Source organism: Ixodes scapularis, unplaced genomic scaffold, assembly GCF_016920785.2.
Source record: "Ixodes scapularis isolate PalLabHiFi unplaced genomic scaffold, ASM1692078v2 PGA_scaffold13__105_contigs__length_92229423, whole genome shotgun sequence".
NCBI lineage: Eukaryota > Metazoa > Arthropoda > Arachnida > Ixodida > Ixodidae > Ixodes > Ixodes scapularis.
This window is the reverse complement of record NW_024609839.1, coordinates 87,408,733-87,432,344: the sequence shown is the minus strand read 5'-3', so window position 1 is coordinate 87,432,344 and position 23,612 is coordinate 87,408,733. Positions and strand designations below refer to the sequence as shown.

General features: G+C 44.7%; 1 protein-coding gene across 1 annotated transcript in view; it reads left to right on the top strand.

Annotated features, from left to right (window-relative positions):
* The first annotated feature begins 21,261 nt into the window (after positions 1-21,261).
* Positions 21,262-23,612, top strand: part of LOC8030299 (POU domain, class 4, transcription factor 3) — a 49,906-nt gene continuing 47,555 nt past the window's right edge. The window contains exon 1 of the mRNA XM_040501297.1: positions 21,262-21,442. Within this exon, the coding sequence (XP_040357231.1) occupies positions 21,262-21,442 (181 nt within the window). The remainder of the gene's footprint in view (positions 21,443-23,612) is intronic.

Genomic DNA, 23,612 nt, shown 5'->3' with positions numbered 1-23,612 from the left:
TTCGGTGATCTTCGACATCCCGTCTACACGTGTAATAGGCGAAACAACAACTCGTCGATGCCGCGCTTGCGCTAGCCGTGCTGCGCGGCGATACAGTCCTACAAATATCTCAGCAGTGAAGAATTTTGAGCAAACTGTTACCGTGTTTCGCGTACCGCATACCTGGAGCACTTGAAGCATGCCTTCTGAGCGCGCGCTCGGAGAGACGATACCGTGACCGCGGGCGCGCGCTTAAAAGCATGCTTCAGGGGCTCCGGCAGTGTGGTACGCGGAACACGCGGTGACGGTTTGCTAAAAGTGTGCATTAATTCAGACGCGCTAGTCGCATACGTCAGCTCACTCACCCCCCCCCCCCCTCCCCTGCCCCCGCCCCCCCCCCCCCCCCCACGAAAAGAAAAAAAATCACAAGTACTTTTTGCAAGGCAACGATCATGTTAGGTTGGCCAAGCTCACCACTACTCACGAATCTTCATAAAATATGTCTAACCCCACCCCCCTCTCCACCATACACGCAAAAAAAAATCAACAGAAAAAATTTTTTACACATTTTGAACCGCACTGCGGTTCAACGCAATGAAAGCCCGTTGCGAACTTCGCAACGGGCTTTCACGATTCTCGTTAGCTGTGTTGTGCCTCATCTCGGTATATTCAATTAAGCCTCGGAATGGATCCCCCCATTTCCGGCCGAACGTGCTGATAAATTTACGACAAGAGAGAAGAGTGGACTCGGTTTCAGGGCTGCGTCCAATCAACTTCTGTCCTAATTAAAACACACTCCGGACTCGGATATATGCAGCCCCGCAGAGTCTCAGCGTCTTCCCTGGCTAAGCGCGAATACTAATGGCGACAAGTAGCGAAAATAAAATCTCACTTCGAATTCCCTATTCCTCACTTAAATCGGCAGCGCGAGATGCAGCACCGAAAAAAAAAGGCAATACTTTCTTTTTTTTAACTTGGCGAACTTAACCGCGAACCACAACGCCTGGAATGAAGATAGTATACGGACAGCGAAAACTCTTCATTTCTATCCGGACCGACTCTCCCGCGCCGTCTGCAAGTTTAATTTCACCCCTCCAAAAGATAATTAGTGGCGACGAAGTCGACTGAAATATTCAGCGACACACAGACAGAGAAAGCGAAAACTAGAGACAGCCTCTAGTATTTGGGCCTTCCGAAACCGCCAAAAAACCGCTACCCTCACGTTCGAGAGAGGAGCGGGCACTAGCCAGAAAATTAATGCTTATCAACGACACTCCTCTTTAACTCGAGCATACCACCGCACACACATACGCACGCACGCACGAGAGCACTAATATAAAACTCGTTAAATACATCCGCGATCTACCCTGCTCTCAGTTTTCCCTTCTGCGCGGCTCAAACCGCTCCCGCGATTGTCAGCCAGCAGCGCCCCCTGGTACGACTTCCGAAAACCACCGAAAACCTCCGTCCTGATAATGCGAGAAAGGGAAGAGCAAAATAAAGCGCGAAGCAAATAAAGGACGAGAGCGGGAGCACACGCCAAAGCGGTCGGAGCTCTTTCTAATGAACTCGCGCGTCGAAAAGAAATTTTCTCATTAGAGTCCGTCGTCCTCTGATCTCTCACCACGAGAAAAATTCATCCTTTCCCGACTTACTCCCTCCCTCGCTCGCGTCCCTCGCTCCTCGCCATTTTTGGCAGCGAAGGTCCCTCCTCAAATGCGAAAGGGGTTCTCCCCATTTTTTCCCCACCTCTTCCTTCATTTTTTTCTCCCTTTCTCTGTCTCTTCCCGTTTCTCGTAGGCGCCACAGCGTGAGAGAGATATCGCGAGAAGAGACCGCCCGTCTCGTATACCCAAAATAGAGTGAGCCACCGACAGCAAGCTCTGAAAATTGAAACCAAGATGGCGGCGTATTTTCCTGCCGAACATCCGGGAACTCCCGACCGGAAACCCGCTACGTCTGCTGGAATGAAACGAAACTACTCCGGCTGAGAACAAATAAAGAAAATAAGGAAACACAATCAACAATAAAAGAAAACAGAAATGACAATAAAATAAAAACAAGGATAAGAAACAGAGACTTGAGAAAGCACGTTACAGGGAAAGGAGAGGAAGGAGATGGGGGAAGAATGGGGAGGAGGAAAACAAGAAACGGGAAGGAAAAAAGGGAACAAAAGCGGCAAAAGACGCCGGCAGAGGGCGCCGTGTGCGGGTAAAAAAGAAAAAGGAAGAGGGAAAAGAGGGAGAAACGGTCTCGACCAATGGCACGGCGGCAGCGGCCAGCCTCGGCGGAGGCGTGCTCATCCAATATTAAACGCCCGCCCTGAATAATATATGGCGCATTGTGCTCCCTCAAGGAACGAGCTCAGTCGGAGACAGAGGAGGAAGAGGTTCCCAAGAAGAGGGAAAGGGAAAAGATGAGGAAGGGGGAAGGAAAGAGCAAGAAAACAAAAGGGAGACGGCTGAGTCGGATCATTTTCCTTTGGCGTTTAATTAACATTTGGCTCTCGCATCAAACCCACGACGCGAAACAATGGTAATCGAGACGGACCGAAAGTCCTGGGGAATAGGGATGTAGATATTCCTATTTCTAATATATTCCTTCTTTTTTTTCTAATGTCCGAGATATCAAAAAACGGTTTCGAATGTATTGACGTTTGGAAACGTTATTTGCATGTCCAGCACAACAATAAAAAATTCAGTTTTTTTTCTTTAGTATAAAGCAAACAAAAAAATCGGTGGTTTCGAAAATTGAGTTACAATGCAACCTGTTGAGTCCGAGCGTCACGTAGCACACACTGTAAGAAAATGTCGGGGACTCAAATTTTGTGTCGTTAGCATATATTTTCTTCTTTTTTTTTTGCTAACGTACTTGTTCGTTTTTAAATATTCTTGAATGTCCCGTCAACGCGACATTACTGCAGAAAAACCGCCAGCAAACGCCGTCTATCCCAAAACTCCAATGCCCCTTAACGTTTTTACGTGTGCTTCACTCCATATCTTTCCTGCATTGGGAGAAGCGCACTTGCAGCCCCAGGAACAATATTTCTGCATTAGGGCGCCTCTCATCGGCGAAGACTGCGCTAAATCCGACAACAGATGCGTAGTGAAACTCTACACGTCATCAAGAACGCCGTCGTGAAGATACGTGTGAGCATTAGCGGTTGTTATAGGCTCTCGTGAACCACAATCTCTCGATACATCTTAAGTAATAATCACTACAAGCGCTACCTAGTTTCGACAGTGATCTCGGACACTACACTGTTTTATTTTTAACACTGCTACAGCGTTTGCGTAGCAGCTCTTAATGTGTGTTCTTTACCCTAACGTCTAAAACGAACATTCCTAGTTGTCAGCAGATGCAAAGCCTGTTGATCCAGAAAATATGGTTGCAGAGCCTTTACAAATTGCGGGGGTTGCAGAGTCTCGTTTTTACATCCACAGTGTATGTACAAGACGTAAGCGTTACTTTACAGAATTTGTACAATTAAAGGGGTTATGCACTTCTGCAAGCGGTATAGTTACACAGGATTTCGAGTGATACAGACACCGCTATTATGTTGGCTGCAGAATTGCAGGACTCCTAAAGTTATACACCTTGCACAGTAACGCAGTCTCTGCAGTTACGTGTGCTCAGAAATTACGCTCAGAGATGAAATGGTTTGATACCTATGCAGGCTGTACGGATACACAGCCAGCAACGTGCCATAGAGTCTACTTTGATTCAGGCTTTTGAGTTAAATTCGATTCATAGTAATGTAGTAATAAAAGCTGAATCCTTTAACAGGCTGTGAAGTAACCCAGATACTAATCACATCGACTGTACAAGTACTCATGCGTAGAGTCCAAGGTTATAAAAGCTTTACAGTTAAACAGGCTACAGAGTTTGTGAACTCCACAATTACAAGCGCAGTAGATTACACAGGCTTCAAAGTAACAAATGGTGCAGGAGTACATTGGCTCCATGATAACTCTCGCTCTAGAATACAGTGGCTTTAGAGTCACGCAGGACGTACAGTTGCACAGACTGCACATGCACACGGACTGTACGGTCAAGCAGGCTTCCGGCTAAAAACCTAAACGACGATACGGTCATGCAGGTTTTTACTGTCGACGTAGGGGGGGATCTAAAATAAAAATATCCAAAAAACTTGACCTCAGAGCCTTGAAATAGCAAACTACTAGGCCGTCTTCCAAACTAGAATTGCAGAATTATCTCCCTTTATCGATGATAAACCAATCGGACAGGTATTTACAATAGGCTATTTACCAAATATTTGTTTTGGGGGGGGGGGGGGGGGGAGCATTCGATCAAGCTGAATTCGGACTATGCATTACGTACACTATATACTCCTATAAGTCGCTGACGCATTCACATAAGAAATCCTTCACGGAGAAATCAGCATTCGTTATTTATATTGCACATCACAAGGCAGGTGCACTTGAGAAAAAAAAAGAACAAAAACAAACAGCCTCTTATTCTGAGTGACAACGTCTGTCTAAAGCCATTTCACCAGAAGGGTTTGTTCGCAGCTTTTTTTTTTTTTTTTTCGTCAAAAGAGCACCAGACAGCCACAGGGTATTGAGCCGTTCATTTTTTAAAGGCGGATATCGGTAGCGAGCGTGGCTATTTATATTTCAGAGCGAGGGAATTGCAATTTAGACGTGGCAGAGGCAGCTGCTCCTAACCCTTTCCACGACCAATTGCGATGTCAAACGACACACAGAGAAGTTTCTTCAATCTGTAGACCAGTTTCGGATCGTAACACCGTGGGGACAGGTGCTTTTTGTTTTTTAAGGTAGACTTTACTTTAAACTTTGATTTAATCTAGCCATGTACATCTTTTTTCAGAAAAGGGTTATTTCGGATTGCCTTTTCTCGGGTGGTTTCACCAAATGTTTTGATAAAAACAAAAAAGACGGCGGTGGGTACGAACCACCAAATAAATCCTTCGGGCGTATGTTCATCGAATAAACTAAATCTAGAGGGATGCACGCATGAAGAGATCACGCCACTGTTTTGTATTGTGCATGTGCGTCCGCACCCATATACCTCTTGTAGTAGCTTACCCATGAGCAGGTCCAGCCGTATTTTCTTTGGAAAGCACTCGATACGCCAGGTTACACAATTATTAAACAAATTCATTACAATATCCAACATTAAAAAAGAACAAAATAATATATGACCTCTCCAATAAACACATAGAAAACCTTTATACATTTTAAAAGACGTGTATCGGTTCGTACATGATCCTATATATTCTCATATGTTTATTAGACGCATTCATACAATTGTTTTTACCAGGTATTTGCCTGGACTGTATTTCCTTTGCCGTTTATTTCGCACGTCCCCAGGAGCCCACGCGAAGATGTTGCGTTCATTTACGAATCAGCTACCCACTGCAAATGTCAGGAGCGTCATTCTCCGGACATTTTACAACATCGTTTATATATCCATTCACCAACGAAGAAAATACCTAGAACGTGCTCTTCAAATCCTATAGCTAAACACAATCTGTCGATTGATTTGGTGGAATAAAAAGATTAATACATAATTACGAAGAATTCAAATGTACACCAGCTCGTTAGCTAACTTACATTTTGTTAAAAAAAAGTGTTTACAAGCGCTAATTCTCATGCCTTCATCTTAAAACCCCGAAGCAGAGGAGAAACATAATATTGAGGATGTAAACTAACACGTATTCCGAAGCGGCTTGATGTGGTATTCTTCCTTTCTTTCTGTACTGCTGTTTTCAGACTAGAGGCTCTTCACCAGTTGCATCAGATTCGCTGCCTTGTAAATGCTCTTAAGAAGTTAAAAGGAAGCTATAACCGAATTGCAAGCTCATTTTTACCGATGAATAACCGTGAAAAGTTCGGAAACTCAATTGACCCAGATTTTAGCTAAAATAACAGTTTTATCAGACGTTGCATTACATCAACCCCGATTCTACCAATTTTTACTCTTGAAGGGCTTCCTATGAGACTTGCAAATGTCAAAACTGAGAACTTTTTTTTTTTCGCGCAGGTTTTTACGCGTTGTTCGCTTTTAACATTTGGTGACCACTACATCGTGTCTGGTTTGCTATAAGAAAGTCACGTTCACTATACCCATTTGTTTACCCTAAAAATCGAATTCCAATAAAACAAATCCCGTTTTCTTAAAAAAAATGGGCATTACACCATTCATCCGGCTCAAGCATTTTGAAATAACTTAATACGTCGCAAGTTCATGCTAGATTCGAATACTCATTTTAAGATTTGTTTTAAGACAGTCCGAACCTTACAAAACAACGGTGCGGGCAGCATGCGTAAACCAGTCACGAACTTAATAAAACCCTCGCCTTAATCCAAACGTAGCACAAAACCTATTAAAGAAATAAAAAAGTAAGAAATTGTTAATATTCGAAACACCTGCCTTGAAATCGGCACGGGAACGGCACGTTGTGATTGCTCTCCGATGTTTTATTTCTCTTAGCTCTCTCATTGAGATCTTTTTTTTTTCTATTTTGAGTTTAATAGCGTAAGCTGAACCTAAAGCAGAAGCGAACCCCAAGTCGAGCCAGGGGGCGTGTAGTGCCCAAGTAATATTCTGGTCTTCCGAACAATTTGTGCAAATCGCTCTCATTTAAATATTCTTCTCTTCTACATAGCAGCTGGCTATTTTTTTTCCCCACAAACGCCTCTCGCCAAAAAAAAAAAAAATAAAAAAAGTAATAAAAATGTAATAAAAAGCAAAACGCGTCTTGGTAGCTTCGAGGAAATAGCACCTGATTGACCGGCCGAAGCTAGCCGAGCTCAATTTGTCATCTTTGAAGTCTTCACGTCGCACGTTGTGATCTCGTCGGTCAAATCGACAACGTGATTTTCGAACATATTTGGGCTAAACTTAACAAAAAAAAAAAAATGTATATAATCCAAAAATGTTTTTGTTGAATTAAACAAAAACCTTGTACTGATGTCGAATTTTTTTTTCCTTTGATGTTTGAAAACGAGGAACGCACTACACCTCCCAGGCTGCAATAAAAATATATAAAAATGTTTGAGTAAAATAAACGTTTTGCATAAAATACAAAATGGCAGCGAAGAGTAGCCCTTCCCAAATAATCTAACCTTCCTGACATTTTCCGCCTCCCCGACGATAAATGATGTGACAACACGGCGAAAATATCAAAGAGCGCTGTTTAAAGGCGAGCGCGATACAACGAAATGAAGTATATAGCGCGGCAGTAGTCGGAGCAGCTGGCCGGACCTCGATCCACCTTCGGAGGAAACCGGCTTAGCTGACCGCTCCACGATTATCGTCAGTGTTTTCCAAAATCGTCTTATAATGTCCCTCCACCGCGGTCGCCTCGTAAACCTCAGATAGCCGCTGGTGTGATCTCCTCAAATCAATCAAGGCTCAGCTGTTCTTTTGTCTTTCAATCCTTTTAGCTTTTATTCATTTTATTCCGATCGCCCCTGCGCCGGTATGTTCGACTGTTTTCTGTTATTTTAATATTTTTTTCCAAAAATCACCTCACGAGATTACCTGTTCTTATCCTCCCTGTACCTTCTGTTAAAAGTTATTAAAATAAAAATCATACCCCATAAATTACGTTGTTCTGAAGGACTCTGAGCATCTTGTCATACGTACAAGCTTGGCGCTTTAATCTTAAAATTTATCTCCGACTCGCTCGAATGTCTCTACTTGAAACCTGAATAGTGACGTCATCTGATGGCGTTAAATGTCAAACACACGACGTGAAGAACGAACAGCTAGAACCAAACATTAGGCATCGTTATTCTTTTACTTTCAGCTGGCATGAAGCATGGGTGTGCGTTTCCACAAACGCTGAAGGTTGCAATGCTGTTGCCTGATGCACATTAAAAATTCTGGCAGTCGTACGGTACTACCCAAACTTCCCAAATAATAGGAAACGCCATTCTTTAGAACATTCACTTCTCGCTGTCTAGAGTTACACCGTATACAACAAATTAAATATGACTCCCGACAGCAGAGAGTATTACAAAACAAATCATGACACAATAAAAGACATCGCTGCTATCTATGGAAGAGGTGGGATCATTATTTTCTATAAAAAGTAAATTTTATCGCACGCACATTTGCACGGTGAGATGCTAGTTATTTTGAAATGTAAAGAATATAGTCCGCGCTCTAGATGTGGGAATTTTCTAGTGCAGTGCGACAGCTAAGCAAGGGTTTCCAACGTGACTCACACCCAGTAGTGATTCTGTAATTACCGAGTCGCACTAGAGTGACAAACAGAAATAACTGACAGCGACAAGCCTCAAGCCAGAGTATTTCGCGATTTGACAGGCTTTGTCGTATAAAGGAGGCTATGCTCCAACAAGAGCATCATGCACGCGAGGGTATCTTTGGTAGGCTTACAATCACTCACGCTTATTTCACGAACACCGAACGACAAAACGCCTGCCAAAGGTGCCATCGTGAGCATGCTGCATCTGTTGGAGGCTTGTCCGTGTCAGTTGTTTATGTTTGTCCCACTGTGGTGGGACTCTGGCATAATAGTGACTACGCGACCACACGTCGGTACCACGCCCTCTCGCCCTGAAGCCAAAAGAAGCGGGGGTTTGAATTAATGACATCAAGTTTTACACAGTGCAAACGGTCGCTTCGTGCGCTGCCGAGTTACGAACGAATGAATTTTAATTGTGTCTTAGCGTGACGTTGACCGGTAGGCTATAGCTTTGTCACATCTTGCTTCTCAGTTGAGAGGAAACACTCAAAAGCGCGAATCATCATTTTAAGCTTTTGATCTTGCCTCGCTCTCGCGGGGAATTGAAGCTCACGTCACCTTCTTAAAAGGCGATGAAACGATTTTTCAACTCATATGCGAATTGAGAAATCGCGTCGTCGTGACATGCTTGGGCATTGGCGTGGTGACTCTAAGCTTGCACTGTGCTTTTTAAGAACACCATAAAACTTGTCATTCGCAAGTGATGATTAGTTCCGTCAGGGCACTGGTTAGCAGTGAACGCGAATCCAAATATTCGTCGACGGATTAATTTTTCACGAGCGTATACGCCTGAGGACCACAGTTCTCGTGTCCAATTTGTGAGCCGCGGTTGGCTGACGTGTTTTGGGGACGGCTGACATCTTTTAGATACCGCAGATGTATGATAGTAAAAAGGCGGAGAGCTTTTGAAGGAAAGGAGCTACGAAATAGTCCGCTATGTTTTCAAATGTTCGTACCGAAAAGCTGTCTTTTGACTTTCCACTTTTTTTCCCACTAAACGACATGCGATTAGTAAAGTCTTAATCAAAATTAATTTATCTCAACCCAAACTTTCTTTCATGTCCCCTTTAAGAAACGCTCCCGAGGAATGTCTTGCCGCACAACCGAGTTCATCGGGATATGCCGCCGAACCCCACAAGTCAATACGACTACTCGCTACCCCGCAAACGCGATACCACCATTACGAACCGAGACCCATTTCCGAATCAAAACGCATCATAAACCCTCATCACCGCGTCCCACCAGCTGCCGTGCCACCCAAAGCCAAACTCTGCGAGCACGCCTGGTCCCTCTTCAAAACGCCGGACCCCTCGAACAACGCAAAAGCCACCGCCACGATCGTGCCCTATCGAAAAGTAACTAAAATCAACTTACACGAAACTCCCCCCCCCCCCTTCCCCCCGCTACCCAGTTCGTCAATCCCCCTGTTACCAAAAGAAGAAACTAAAACTTCGACACCAGATGCTTACCCGCTCAGGGAGAGACTCACGCGGAGCTACGCACAGACGTACGCCCCCCCTCCCTTCCCAAAACCGGCACCCCACACAGCACCCCACCCTACCTTTTCACCCCAAGGGGGAGTGACGCTGGGAGGTAAGGGGGGCACGATCGCACCCTGACTTACAAAAGGCAATCGGGCAAAGTGCATCGAGCAAGAGAGCGACGCCAAAGCACGCAATTAGTAAGAGGGCGCCCTCCTCAAATGACCCTCTAACGTGTCCTTTATGTCAGCTGCTCCCGAAAGGGGAAATACCTCCCCCTCTCCATCCTCCCTTTTCCTTCTCTCCCCCCGCATCCCTTCTTCCTCGGCGGCTAACAGTCTAACAATCCACTTGAACCCAGCTTGGTAGCGAGGGGCTAGGGATGCTACGCTCGGCCAAATGTTTTCCCTAAGGGGATCCTCATCCCCATCCCAGCCAGCGCGTCACCATCAAGTCAGAACGAATGGATGTTCCTCCCGAGAACGTGCATCCTCCCCGTGGGCTTCTTTTTCCCTACTTTTTGCTCCCTCCCTCTTCCTTGTTCCTCGGGTGTCTAAACGAACTTCTGGCGTCCTTCATTGTGCCCAGTCCCTCTGTTCTCCGCATTATGGTTGCTGCTGTAGAGAGAACCCGCATCGCGTTGGGTGTATCGCAGCGAGCGTGCGGCATTCTACGTCCGCTGCCGTGAAGCGAAAGTTTAGGGATAGTCAGGGGTATTATTCGGAAGAGATGAAACCTGTGTTACGAAATTCGCCACCGCGGCACAGCGAGAACCAAAGGGCTACACTCATCAGTAAAACAAGCATATAGTTGTTTCCGGAATACAGAAGACATTCGAAGGGCCACACTGTTGGAAGTCTGCTTCCGGATCTACTGAAACACGAAATATTCTCCTTTGTTTAACCGGACCACTCAATGAGACGCGAGCCCGGCATCATACATATGATTTTGTTTTATTTTATTTTATTGCGCCTTAAACTCGCAATATAGGAATTAAAAATGCTACCATATCCACGTGATCTTAATGATCCCAATGGTGGACGCACATTTTTATTTATTTTGTTTCTCCACAGAAGGCGTACTATCATTGCAGCTTGATACCGTTCGCTCTTCTCTTTGGTTGAAATGACTGCGGGAAGGCCAATTAGTGGCGTTCCAAGTCCATGACCAGAACCAATCCCGTTGTGTTATTGTAAATTGAAACCAATCTTGTCACCCATACTTAAAAAAAAAACGAACGAAGTTTCCCCCCCAGTAAGAGACTCACTCGCATAATGTCTTGTACAGTCCGGCTTTAGTGTCAGCGATTTGAAAGATGTCAATCTATTTGTTTTTCAATAGCGTACGGAAACGCTTTGCACACGAAAGCGAATAGCGTCGTCGCAATACGCCAGTCGAAAACGCGATTAAAGCTTGGCGCATACGCACGAGCAACGACGCTATAGTTTTGCGTACAGAAAGCTTTTGCGTGTGCTACTCTCGAACTCACCTATTTATTTATTTATTTATGACAATACTTTCAAGGCCCGAAGCTGTTACAAAAGGGAGTGGTAATGATAGATAACAAGGCCATATATGCAATAAAAGAACATAGAAGAAACAAAGGTATATTAATAAAACAACAATTATGTTTAAATGGCAGATTTAAAATTGAGTGGATCTGTTATGGTCGCTGTCGAGGTGAGCAGGTGTTTCCATTCGTTGCTTGTTTTAGCAATAAATTAAAAAAAATGTACATGTTACTGCGACAGTGAGGGGAAGCTATGACTATGGTCCGCACGGGATGAGAATTATGACGGCTCTAAAAGCAGCTAACTTTTGAGTAAATTATTTTGATGACAGATTTCACAAAAAAGGCTAGTCTAGACTTTTTCCTGCGTAGAGAAAGATGAGGAACTTTTAAAGTAGCTTTCATTAATGAAAGATTTCTTCCACAATGGTATAGTTTGAAGTAATGAAACGTGCACTGCGTTTTTGAACTGATTTTAGGTTATTAATAAAAAAAGTCTAGCCTTGGATACCATACCGCCGAAGCGTACTCAAGTTTGGAACGTACAAGAATAAAGTGCAAGTGTGGAGTAAAAGGTTTAAAGGTGAAAGCACCATAGACAAGTTCCAACGTAAATACCCAAGCATTTTATTAGCGTTGTTTAAAATATAGTTGATATGCTTTTGCTAGGAGATGTTAGCGGTTATATGGACGCCTACCTCTAAGAAGTCACTCGTTCCAGCACGAACACCACAATGTTATAGTTGGAGTAGTTTTCACTATTAGTTTGGTGAGAGATTTGTACTACTTTGCATTTATTAGTATTAAGACGCATTTTCCACGTGTCGCACCAAGTAGAAGTTGTGTTATGGTCTAGAGGACTGAAGTAGGAAGGTCTCGGCATTAGAGGATATTACACGAAAAACTACACAGTCTTCAGCAAATAATTGAATGGAAGAGTTGATAGAGTTAGTTAAATCATTTATGTAAATATGAAAAAGCAGGGGGCCGAAAACACAGCCATGCGGCACACCGGAGTGACCGTACAAGGGGAAGACTCAAAATTATTAGTGGTTACAACCTGGGTTCTGTTGTACGTAAAAGTGCACGATCCAACCAATAATGTTCCTATCAATTTTGATCTTGCTTAACTTTTAAAAAATGTAGTTGGTGAGAAACGAGATCAAAAGCTTTATAGAAATCTAGGAATACGGAGTCAGCATAAGATTCATTCTCTAAAACAGTAAACATTAATTTTTTTAAATGATATAAATTGGGTGTCACATGAGAATGACTTGCGAAATCCGTGCTAGCATGACGTAAAAAATGAATCCGTTTCAAGGTGTTCAACCATATTGGAATAAATTATATGTTCGACAATTTCGCAGGGAACGCTAGTTAATAAGTGGGGCCTGTAATTAAATGGTGAGTGCACTTCACCGGATAATAAAGCAGCCGCCTTGCCCACCTTCGAATCACTCTGTAACAAACAAGACTCTAGTGACTGGAAAAAAAATTAGACAAAATAATGAATGAGTATACTTCAGTATTTTTCAAAACTTTCCAGTTAATACCATTAGTTCCTGATGACGAAGAAAGCTTTGAATTTCTGAATAGATGCCTCACGCTAACCCAGTCGATAGACACGCGATCCATAGGCGGCAAATTCGCAACGTCAATCTCAGGAAGACAAACAGAGGGAACTTGCAAGAATGACTTGGAGAACACTTGATTTAATCCGGAACATTCAGCCAAAGTAAAGGCGATACCGTTGCAATCATTTACAGAAATGGAGTTGTGCTTTGAACAACCAATTATAATTCAGAATTGTTTTGGCATTTTGTATCAGTAGGAAGGAAGTGTGTTGTGAAAAAAGATAACTGCTTTGTCTTTTTGACTGCATCATTAAACAAGAAGTTATTATGGTGATGAGGAGTTCAACGTTCTTGCTCATCACTTATTTGACTCCCCGGAATAGCTTTTTTTTCTTCTCTCTTATTCAACAGGCGCTTTAGTGATACGGTGCTCCAAGCGGACCGATGCTTGCACGGAATGAGGCGTAATGGTATGCATTTATTAACTAAATAATTCGCCTTGTCTTTAAACAAAGACCAGCTATTTTCTACGGTTCGATTAAAAAAAAGTCTGGCATGCGCCCATCTACAAATATTTCGAGCTCTCTATCGATGCTATCAAAGTTGGCTTTGTTGTAGTCCCCAACATATTTAGGGTTTTTGATTGAATGTTAAGCTGCTCCTCTGAGTGCGAAATGTAGAAGACAGCGATCACTTAAGCCGGATAGTTTGGTTAACGAGTGGACTAGATCGGGAGAAAACTTACCAGGATAATATAAAGTACACTGGCGCATGATGATGAAGTTCGAGTGGGTTGAGTTATAACCTGGGAGAAATAAAGTCGGTGCAAACGTTTCCAAACAATGAGGCTTCACTCTGTAAATTGAAGATAACCGGGTCGTTAGCAGTCGGAAATATTTTGAGATAATTAAAAATCTACCAATAAAAAAATCGGCCAATGTCAATTTCTTTTAGTGGGAGAATATGAGACGCAGAAAAAAAAAAAAACAGCTTTCTCCAATAGACAATATCCGCTACGCGTATCAGGTGCTCATGTGTATCGCAGTAAGGTGGTAATTTAGGCAAGTTGGTTTATGGTTTTAAAAGGTATAAAAGCGCCAAAAACAACAACGACGAAGATTAAGTAAATACCACCGTGCTGGCGCCTCGTGTTTGTCTTACTTAGTCTTCGCCCTCGCTTTTTTCGGCGCTTTTATACCTCCTAAGATCACGTGTATCGCGCGGCGTATTACGTACTCGCGTCATGTGCACTGTGCCAAGCGTCTGACTTTAAGTTTTGGGGTGAAACGCTCTATCGGCCTCACCTTTCACCGAGCTCTCTCTATACACGTGCTTCCCTTCAAGGCGGGGAAGTCACTCGGCTGTGTGCGCATGTGCGGCGTGTCGTGTTCTGCGCAAAAAACAACAATAACAAAAAAAAAAACAAAAAAAACTAATGCACATTTTTAGCACGCATCCCGAAGCTCAGAAGATAAAGATGGCATCGCGCGAAAGTAGAATGCTCTATACAGGCCGTTCTATTTTAGAATTTACAAATCGCTTAAAAAAACAGGAAAAAACGGACGCTACCCTAATGCTGTCTGTATAGGTGAGGTACACGGCAGAGGCACGTAATATAGGGGGCCAACTTTCACGACAAGTCAAGTAATTAACTAGAAACTTGTTAATCGACTTCTTAATTATGTGTCAGGGAGTGTGTCACGAAGACAGAACCTCGTCAAACTGGCTTTTTGACATTTTTTTTTGTTTTTGTGCAAACCAAAAAAAAGAAGAAAAAAAAGAAAAAAAAAAAAACCTCGCATAAAACTTTCGTATAGATAGTAAACGTATGCATATGGTTTTAGTAGAAGCTTGATGAGCGTCATGAAAATCCCCGAAATCAGTCAAGTTTAGGATGGTTTCGAGCGTGTGCGAACCGCGGCGGTGCGTTAAAGTCATCGCTCGTGCATCATGCGCAAGGCTGGCGGTGCGAAAACACGCATGATAACCCTATCATCCGGGTTTCTTCGTTACAAGCAGAAACAAATGATGTGCTGTTACCTAAGCCTTCGAATGACTCAATCAACTGTAAATAGCTGGGCATGCCCTTACGTCGATCAACATGGACTTTTTAACATTGTATAACATTGTACCTTGAGAATAACGAGAACGTGTACACCGGAGGTGTTTCTATTTCGAGGATGATACGTCGTCTTCTAGTTCAATTTTCGCGCAGGTGAACCGGGAGACGCCCGTCTCTATGTACTGTACTCACCTCTGTGTGTGACTAGAGTTTTAAAAAAGCAAATACAGGGGTCACAATATGTCGAAGAGCGACCAAATTAGCGGAAGCTATGGAGCAATACCCGTTGTAAAATGTGGTCATCCTGGGCACAAACTTAGGTGGAATAAAATAGACGCTTATCGCTATTCAGTATCACTAAGACTTAAAAATAAATAAATAAACGCCGATATGCGTGTTTGTTGTGTAACGTCGGATATAAAGAAAAGTGTATTTCGATCTTGGAAAGGGCAAGCGTGCAACTAACGTGCGTATCCAAATGGCGATAAATAGAACTAACATTGCGCAACGGCTTTTAATCTAAAAAAAAGGTTGAAAAGAATCATCAAGAGCATATATTGAGTATTAACCAGTGTTGTACGCGTTACCGAAACAAGTAACAAAACACGTTGCTCGTTACTTGTAAAATAAAGGAACGCGGTACCAACCTGCGTAACCTCGAAAAATAAAAAAAATAAACGCGTTACCGTTAAAAGTAACGCACGATACTCTTTGGTTACATTTATATATGGATTGGCGATAACAGCGTTTCTTTTTTCTTTTTGGCGACAGCGTTTTTTGGTTAGGTGACAAGGGGCGTGAGCGTCGGGGCTTTTCCAAAGTGGGGCTTGTTGCGTGAGGAAAAGAACGGCAAAATTATGAAGGTGTGTGGGATTTATGCAATAACTATACTTCGTTTAACCTTAGGTCCGAGCGCGGCCGATGTTATGAGCGGAAGGGCCAATCGAACGGCGCAAAAAGCGCAACGTCATGGCGTGCTATTTTCGTTTTGTAGGACAAACCGGCGGACCAGCATGCACAGAGAGACGGCGAACAACGGCTGGTCTTCTTGGGTGCAAATAACACGCCATGACGTTTGCTTTTTTCGCTGTTTGATTGGCCCTTCGGGTCATAACATCGGCCGCACTCGGACCTAAGGTGACACGAAGTATAATCACTTAGCGCCTATACTTCCTTACAGTTAAAGTTCAGACGCAACTGACGCTGCGAGTTAGTGGCATCAATCAAGCAGCAACAAAAGCTCAAGTCACAGGGCCTTTTTTGTTTATGATTGGTTCAGCGCTGATAGAACACAGAAACATGTGGTGTTGGTTAGCGATGTACGTAGAAAAGAAAATGGAGGCGATCGTGTGTGTGGGCTCGTAGGCCCACCTGTCGCTATGAACACAATGATGATGCCCTTTTGACGATGTCTGCTTGTTCCCATCAGTTTCATAGCATCGGCTGTGTCTGGACTTAAGGTAAAAACGTAAGAACAAGTATAGAAGTAAAAAACAAATTCAAGTGTTTTTTTTTTATCTTGAGGTCTTTGGTAGAAGATGTAACGAGTAATGCAACTAACGACCTAACTCGTTACTTGAAATAAGTAACGTAAGTACGTTACACGTTGCTGTTTTCGAAATGAAACGAGTACGCGTTACAATGCTACCAAAAAAAGTTACTCGTTACCGGTAACTCCATTATTAGTAACGCGCGTTATCGCCAGCACTGGTATTGACAATAATGTTTAGAACGGGCAAGCGGTAAAAAAGGGAAGATGTCTGAGATATGATCGTATTAAAAATGTAATGCCGGGATCACACTGCTCATACATTATACGAAAGAGTCTGCAAACGAAGAGTCACTGCGATACCCGTGCATCGAATGCCGCGTGCTAAGCTTTCTCCTTGAACTCCTTGCCATGCGGCATTCGAAGCACGAATCTCGCAGTGACTCGCATTGGAATCTGTATGCAGACCGTCTTTTGTATAATGTATAAACAGTGTGACCCCGGCTTAAGAAAGCACCTTGTGTGCACTGCGCGACAATTTGCGCAAACCCCACAATTGTGCTAGTTCGCATTTCATTCAGACAGGGTATTGACGAACATCCTATCTTACGGGTTAGTATCAGAATGAGTACTTCCCGTTCATTAGGTAGTTGAGATGAAATAATTTCAATCCTAAGAGATAAATGTAATTACACTATGTTCGCTATAACTGTCTCGCACTGTTTATATTCACCTACTGGTCGTTATGACATTAGGTTAGATATACGCTACAATTACGATAGTTCTATAATCAAAATGCATCGTGAATTACTTTTCGTTTGGGGCGTCTAAAAATCTTCGCGAACTCTTCGACTGACTCGAAGGTAATTTTACGACATATACATTATTCCAGAAAAGAAAGGAAAGAGCTTAAAAATAGTTTTACAGGTTCAAAACGTCCGAACAGCGTTTCTAAATGTCTACCTTGGCGTCTCGTTCCTGTGGATAACACTGCATTCGGGTGTATGCTTTATTTTTTAGGCCCAACATCTGGTACTTTCTCTACTAAAAGTAGACGTTTTTCCTTCTTTGTTTCGATAAAGACACGATTTGTTTTATTGTCACTCGAACAAAAAGACACAAAAAACGCTTTTTAAGATTAACCCTTTTTTACCCAGACAGAAAAGCACAAACGTCAAAGATTTCGAAGGAGTTCCGTTACCTCCCAAAATAAAAACGACAAGGTTACTTTTTGAAGCATCGTTTCGTCTACATTCCAGCCGAGAGAGCTCGTCGAGCAAACGAGGCGAGTAACACCGCGGACCCTACGCTCGCTCCTATTTCCACTCGCTGCGCGCAGGAGAGCCGAGACCAAACCGAGCGTGACAACCACCTCCTGTTCCACTTAGCAAACAATACGGGAAACAAGGGCCCTCGGCTCCCCACGCCAACCCCGGGCGGCACGTGGTCTCCCGGCACGTGGCCATCCGTCCAAACAAAGAGGGCAGCACCCCCCTCTCCTCTTACGTCCTCCTCTCCCAGTGGTCCCCTTACCGCTCTGTAGCCCCCGCAAGTAGACCGGATCGCTGGGTAGTGTCTAATCGGGCTCTTCGTTCCGGCTCATCATGGACCCTATGTTCCCGGTCTGCGGTATGCTAAGCTTACAGTTGGGCTTCGCTGGCCACTATTGTCGCCGACAACTTGAGGAGGGCACTGGGGCGCGGCGAGTAGCGACCACCTTATCACTCAATCAGGTTGCGGCATTAGTTCATCGCCGAAGGAAGCAGCCTAGTCATAATGAGGCACGCCCTGCATTTTTTAAGTTGTTTGCGACTATGCGGGCAGAAATGGAGGAGCGGAGGAGGTAATGCATTTAAGGAAAAGGTGCAAGCGAGCTGGACAAGAATAACGATAACATTAATTATCGATATTATCGTTCAGCTCGCTGGCACCTTCGCATTAATTGCATTATCATCGTAACCTTAAAACGCAGGCCGTTCACGCTTGTAGGGTCTTAGACTGGTGGCAGCTGTTAAAACCCGTTTGCTCTACCGACGTCTAACTCCTGGTTAGCTCGGTTGGTAGAGCGCTCCACTAGAAATGGAGAGGTCCCCGGTTCGATACCAGGACCAGGGTTTTTTTGTCAGTCGCGCACCAGTCATTTAAAGCTATGTTTGAAAATGTGTGTTTGTCCTTTGCACCCCTTGTTCCCCTTCTCCGGGGTTTATTTTTGTCGTTCAAGTAGCTGACACGTTCTTCGGCGAATTCTCGCAACCTCATTGGCTGCGGCGGGATAATGATATGCCCGGGACTTAGCACGCCCCGCGTTTAGGTTGCATCTGAGTATGCGAAAAGCAAGTCGTCTGTTTGTTGCACATTGGTGGCGGTGACGTCAGAATGACACCGAGCTCCGATTGGCTTTGATTGAAAGGATAGTGGGTAGACCTCAATGCTAGATGCCTTGAGGTCTACCCACTATTTGTTTTCGCAATCAGCCAATCAGAGCGTGGCTTTCTGACATCATCGCACCCCCTGTGCAAGAAGCAGACGAACTTGCGGTCCGCATACGGCGAAGAGTGTTTTTAAAATATATGTCTTAGGCGCATCGGAACGCAAGGGCACGCCGATCGAGGAACAGTATCGAGAACGCGCAGTGACTGTCCAATGGCGTGGCAGCCGAGCGCGCGTCGTCGTTGGTAGTCGAGGTCGCGGGTAGGAAACAAAAAGCGCGCGTAGACGCATTTGCCGGGTCAACGAACGCGCGAGACGCTCAAGGAACGGACGAACTTGCAGCCGTAGAACTAAAATCTACACGTCGCCTATTGAGGGCCGGCACAGAACACGTATTATACGCGCAGTGCTACGTGACAATGCGGATGGAAATCGCGTTCATTTAGCAAACACAGGAGTCCGCACCGGGATGTTGAGGCAGCATTCGTGTCCAATAAGTGACCCGCGCTGGCCCTCAACAGTTACGCGGTCACTTTGTACTTCTTCTGAGTGTAGCTCTTCACAGTGTAGTCATTTGCGCGAGTGTTCTGAGAAGGAACACGAGAGCGCTATGTGATTTTTCCGATCCCCGGCGTATCCTTGCGCACTGGCTCATTTTGTTTCAAAGTAATCTACAAGTTAGCCCAACTAAAACTTCAACAGCGCTTAAGAAAATTGTCAAGTAAGAATAGACTTTTTTTTTTGCGTCAAGAGGTGATTTTGTATTTTTTCCGCATGCTTGCTGCTGACCAGTGTAAGGGGCCCGAGGACCAGTCAAGCTGCCTACTGCAGCTTTTTTCCCTTGGGCCTCCCATCATTTGATGAAAATGAAGTTATTATTATTATTATTATTTAAGCAACGGAAGCCGACCAAAGCCCCTGCATTCGCAATTCCAAAGGACACAACGCGACCCAGCGGTATAGAGGTGAAGAACAGAAGCGAGGAGCAACCGCCCGTACAAATGTGTTGCACAAACCTGCGGGCCCTGGCGGCCGAAATGTGAAACAGAGGAAAGTGGTGAAATTGCACGCGGTTGCAGTTGCATATACATGAGCATTATTAAGAGCACGCCGGTGCTTGCTATTTTCTTTTGTACGCGACTCTAAATAACGGTATTGAACCATTTTATAACCTTGTCATTTTCAGTATCGAGCTCCATTTGTTACGAAAACGATCAACCTCATTGTTCATATTACTCTAAGCAAGTGTCTTCTTTTCTTTTTTACACTAAACGAACATTTATATGAGGTTGTCTGAACTCCGCAAAACGAAGTAAGATGACCCTTAAGGCAGTCCAGGCCTCCTTCTGTTCATAGTGATCATCAGTAGCTTCCGAATAATGCGCAAGCGTACGAGCAAGTCTTAATGATTCGCGTAACCAGCCCAAGTGCGCTGGAGCTCCCAAGACGAACGAGCACCAACATTCCTATGGACACGGAGGGCTACTCGCTTCATCCCAAAGACCGCAGTTCTTTCTCCTCCCTTTCCCCCTTTCCGTTTTCTCCCACCCTCACCGAGCACGTCTCCCTAAACCGAAACAAAAAGCCACCGCCTGCTGCAACGCACCCCCCCCCCCCCAGCTCACATACACTGACACACGCGCACGCGGCACACGACCACAGCGCACGCGCGCAGCGCGAACCACCTCCTTCCTTCATCCCCACCCTTCCCCACCGAACGTGACGTCACGTCTCCCCAAAATGGCGCATGCGCACGCCCGAACGCCCTTCCACCACGAACCAGGCGTCTCTCCCCCTTTCCCTCTTCCGAACCCCGAGAGGGGAGGAGAGACCCCCGGACCACCGGGAGACCGTGACGGCTCAGCGAGAGAGAAACGACGCCAGCGCTGCGGCAGCACTCGCCGAAAACCCCGGGGCGAGCTAAACGCGAGGGTGAGACCCTCGCAAAACTCGAGCTCCTCCCGGCTCCTGGAAAAAAGAAAACAACAACTAAAAAACAACAAGGCGGACTCCGGGTGGCTAAACTTGCAAACGGAACATAGACCGCGTCGCTGCCAGGTGTGCCGACACCGTAAGCTCCAGTGCGACGTGGTCTCTTACCTCCGGACAAGGCCAAGCGGATGCATCTCGGACCATAGCTACCGCAGTAAGAGTCTTCAACCACGAACCGGGACTATCCACAATCCGAAGGACCGTCGGAAACGGTGTTTGGTCTCGTGCTGTGGATACACCGCCTCGCCGTCTGGTCGTCCGTCTGCAGACCACCCGGAGGACAGTCCTGGACCGCGATGAGGGACGGCGTACCTTCCAGGAAGAGGCGGGAGTTATGAGATCTGCAGGGGACCGGGCGTGTCCTCGTCCTCCGGCCTGCTTCGTCATTGCCGTCGTCTGCTGCTGAGTTGGCTTGTGGGTGGTGGGAGTCGCACCGGCCTTCACCACGAAGCACGAAGGCGGTTCCTCGCTTAACTGGGACTGCATGGCAGCCATCATGAACGGCGGCAAGCAGCCGTCGTCGATGCCGCTGCCACCGCACCTTGGCGGCGCGGCGGCGGCTGCCGCCGGAACGTGTTTTTCGGGACGCTACTCGCCGACCTACAGAGCCGCGCCCCCGGACCCCATGAGGGGAAGGCACTGCGCCATGGGGAACCCCGCGGTGAGTAGCTCGACATCCTCACCAGAGATTTTGGTTTTCTCTGTATCTCTAGATGACCACCAGTGACATTGTGATGTATTGAAAACTATAGTCGCTTGGGATAACCCTTCAGAAAGTGTCGAGTTTTGTGCGAGCGTCTCTGAGACGGAGGTCAACCATGTATACACAGACCTCGCTTCCCCTACTCCGTGACTAAAAAAAAATTAATTTGGAGCGTAATCAGAATTCGATTTCGAATGAGCTTGGTATCGATTTATATCCGTTGCTATATTTACATTTTCTTGCAATAAGAGTGTTGCTAAAATAAAACACGATATTGCAGAAAGACGCGCATCTTTAAATTTTGTAAATATTTGAGATTGTTTTTCATAAAGAATCTATTAAGCTAACAAAAAAAGGTGTTACTCCACTGACCACTTAGACCAGAGTGTTACAAGAAAGAATTAAGAATGTTAAGAAAAACATCGCGACTTTGATGGGTTTGTGCGCAAACCACTATAGCTCTCAAGTTTGACATAGATTAGTGAGAACACATAGGTGAGGACAGATGGATGAAAATGCAAGGAGAAGTATTGCGGAAAAAGTAAAGGATTTTTTCTAGAGACATTGTTTAGCAGGAATTAGCGGTTGCTGAGCTATCTACCATTTTCATAAAACGACTCAAGTGACCGCCGTCAAAGCTATTCACGTAATAGAACGCGCACAAGAGCGTCTGCACCGTCTCGAGTTAAGCGTCCGACTCCAAACTATTTAAGTAAATCAGAACAAAGCACCAGTATCCTCTTTAAGTTTTCTATTTAGCAGAGTTTACCTGAGAAATGGAGGTAGATACCAATGATATACTATTAAAACACCTTTCGTAACAATGACATCGTTCAGAGAAACCTCTAAAAGCGTTACAAACTTAGTGATGTCAGAAATACCTAATGTTGCCTCCGATGTATACAAATTAAATTACTGCATGTGGCCCGCTCGGTATTGTAAAGTATCCCTCTAACGAGTTGGTAAAATAGTTAATTGAGAGAACACATCAAAGTGACCCAGAGGCATGCGTTTAATCTATGCCGCAGTATGTGACACAAGAAAGTGAGGGAGATGAGGATATAGGAGCGCGCAGGGACTTCAGAACGCCAAGCTTTGATTGGAAGGAATAGTGGCTATACACCTAAAACTATAGCTACCTTTGTCTCCGCTGCATTTGCCGAACTCGTTTTAACGCGAAAGCCATACTCCGGACGCCACAGTTCCGCGTACTCACGCGTTCGACGTGTGCAGTGTAGACAAAGGCAGCTATAGTTTTAGGTTTAAACACTAATCCTTCCAACCAGATCTCGGCGTTCTGACGTTCCCTGTCATTTTCTCATCTCCCTCAGGTTTCCAGTGCATACATTTTGAACGCAGTCGAAATTGATCCTTTTAACCATGTACAAACTATAAGGTCAGAACCTCTCTTAATTTCTAAAAATAGTGCGCAGTAATGGTGCGGGAAAATGGCGCCGCGGGTCTCGAACACTATACAAGCTTCGTGGCGATTCCCCACGCTGCGAAACCAATGTTATGCCTTGAGGAAGCTTAGCGCACCTTATATCGCATTTTGAGGAGCGCGTGGCGATATTTTCTAACATATAATGTGTTAAAGCGTTAGGAGTCCACAGGCAAGTGTGACGGAACGCCACGAAAACCGTTACGAAATCTGTAACACGTACTACAGAGGACAAATTGTGAAACGAGTAATAAGTTGAGAAGAAAAAAATTTTGAATTCGCCCCAACAGGAATTGAACCCAGGACCCCGTGAATGTGAGCTCGATCACTCATCAGTGGGTGGACGCAAACTGTATAGTTGGCTTACTCTCTATTACGCCAGACGCCGGCCTTCGGCATTACGGTGTTCGACGTTCGGCGTTCGCGTTAAAACAGTTTAGGGGAGCAAACCAAAAAAAAAAAATTCAAGACATGCTTACCACCATATAATGAAAGGAGAGTAAAAAATAAAACAACACGCTATAAAAACCAAAAACAAAAATTCTGCAATCACCATTACAACCCTCTAAAAATTTCAGGCAAGCGTATACTGTGTACACCGACATTATCCTTAGGATTAAGGTAAATCGCGTGTTTTATTATTTACTAATACTGCGTGTTCAGAATGTCTCATAGACTGACTGAAGACTAA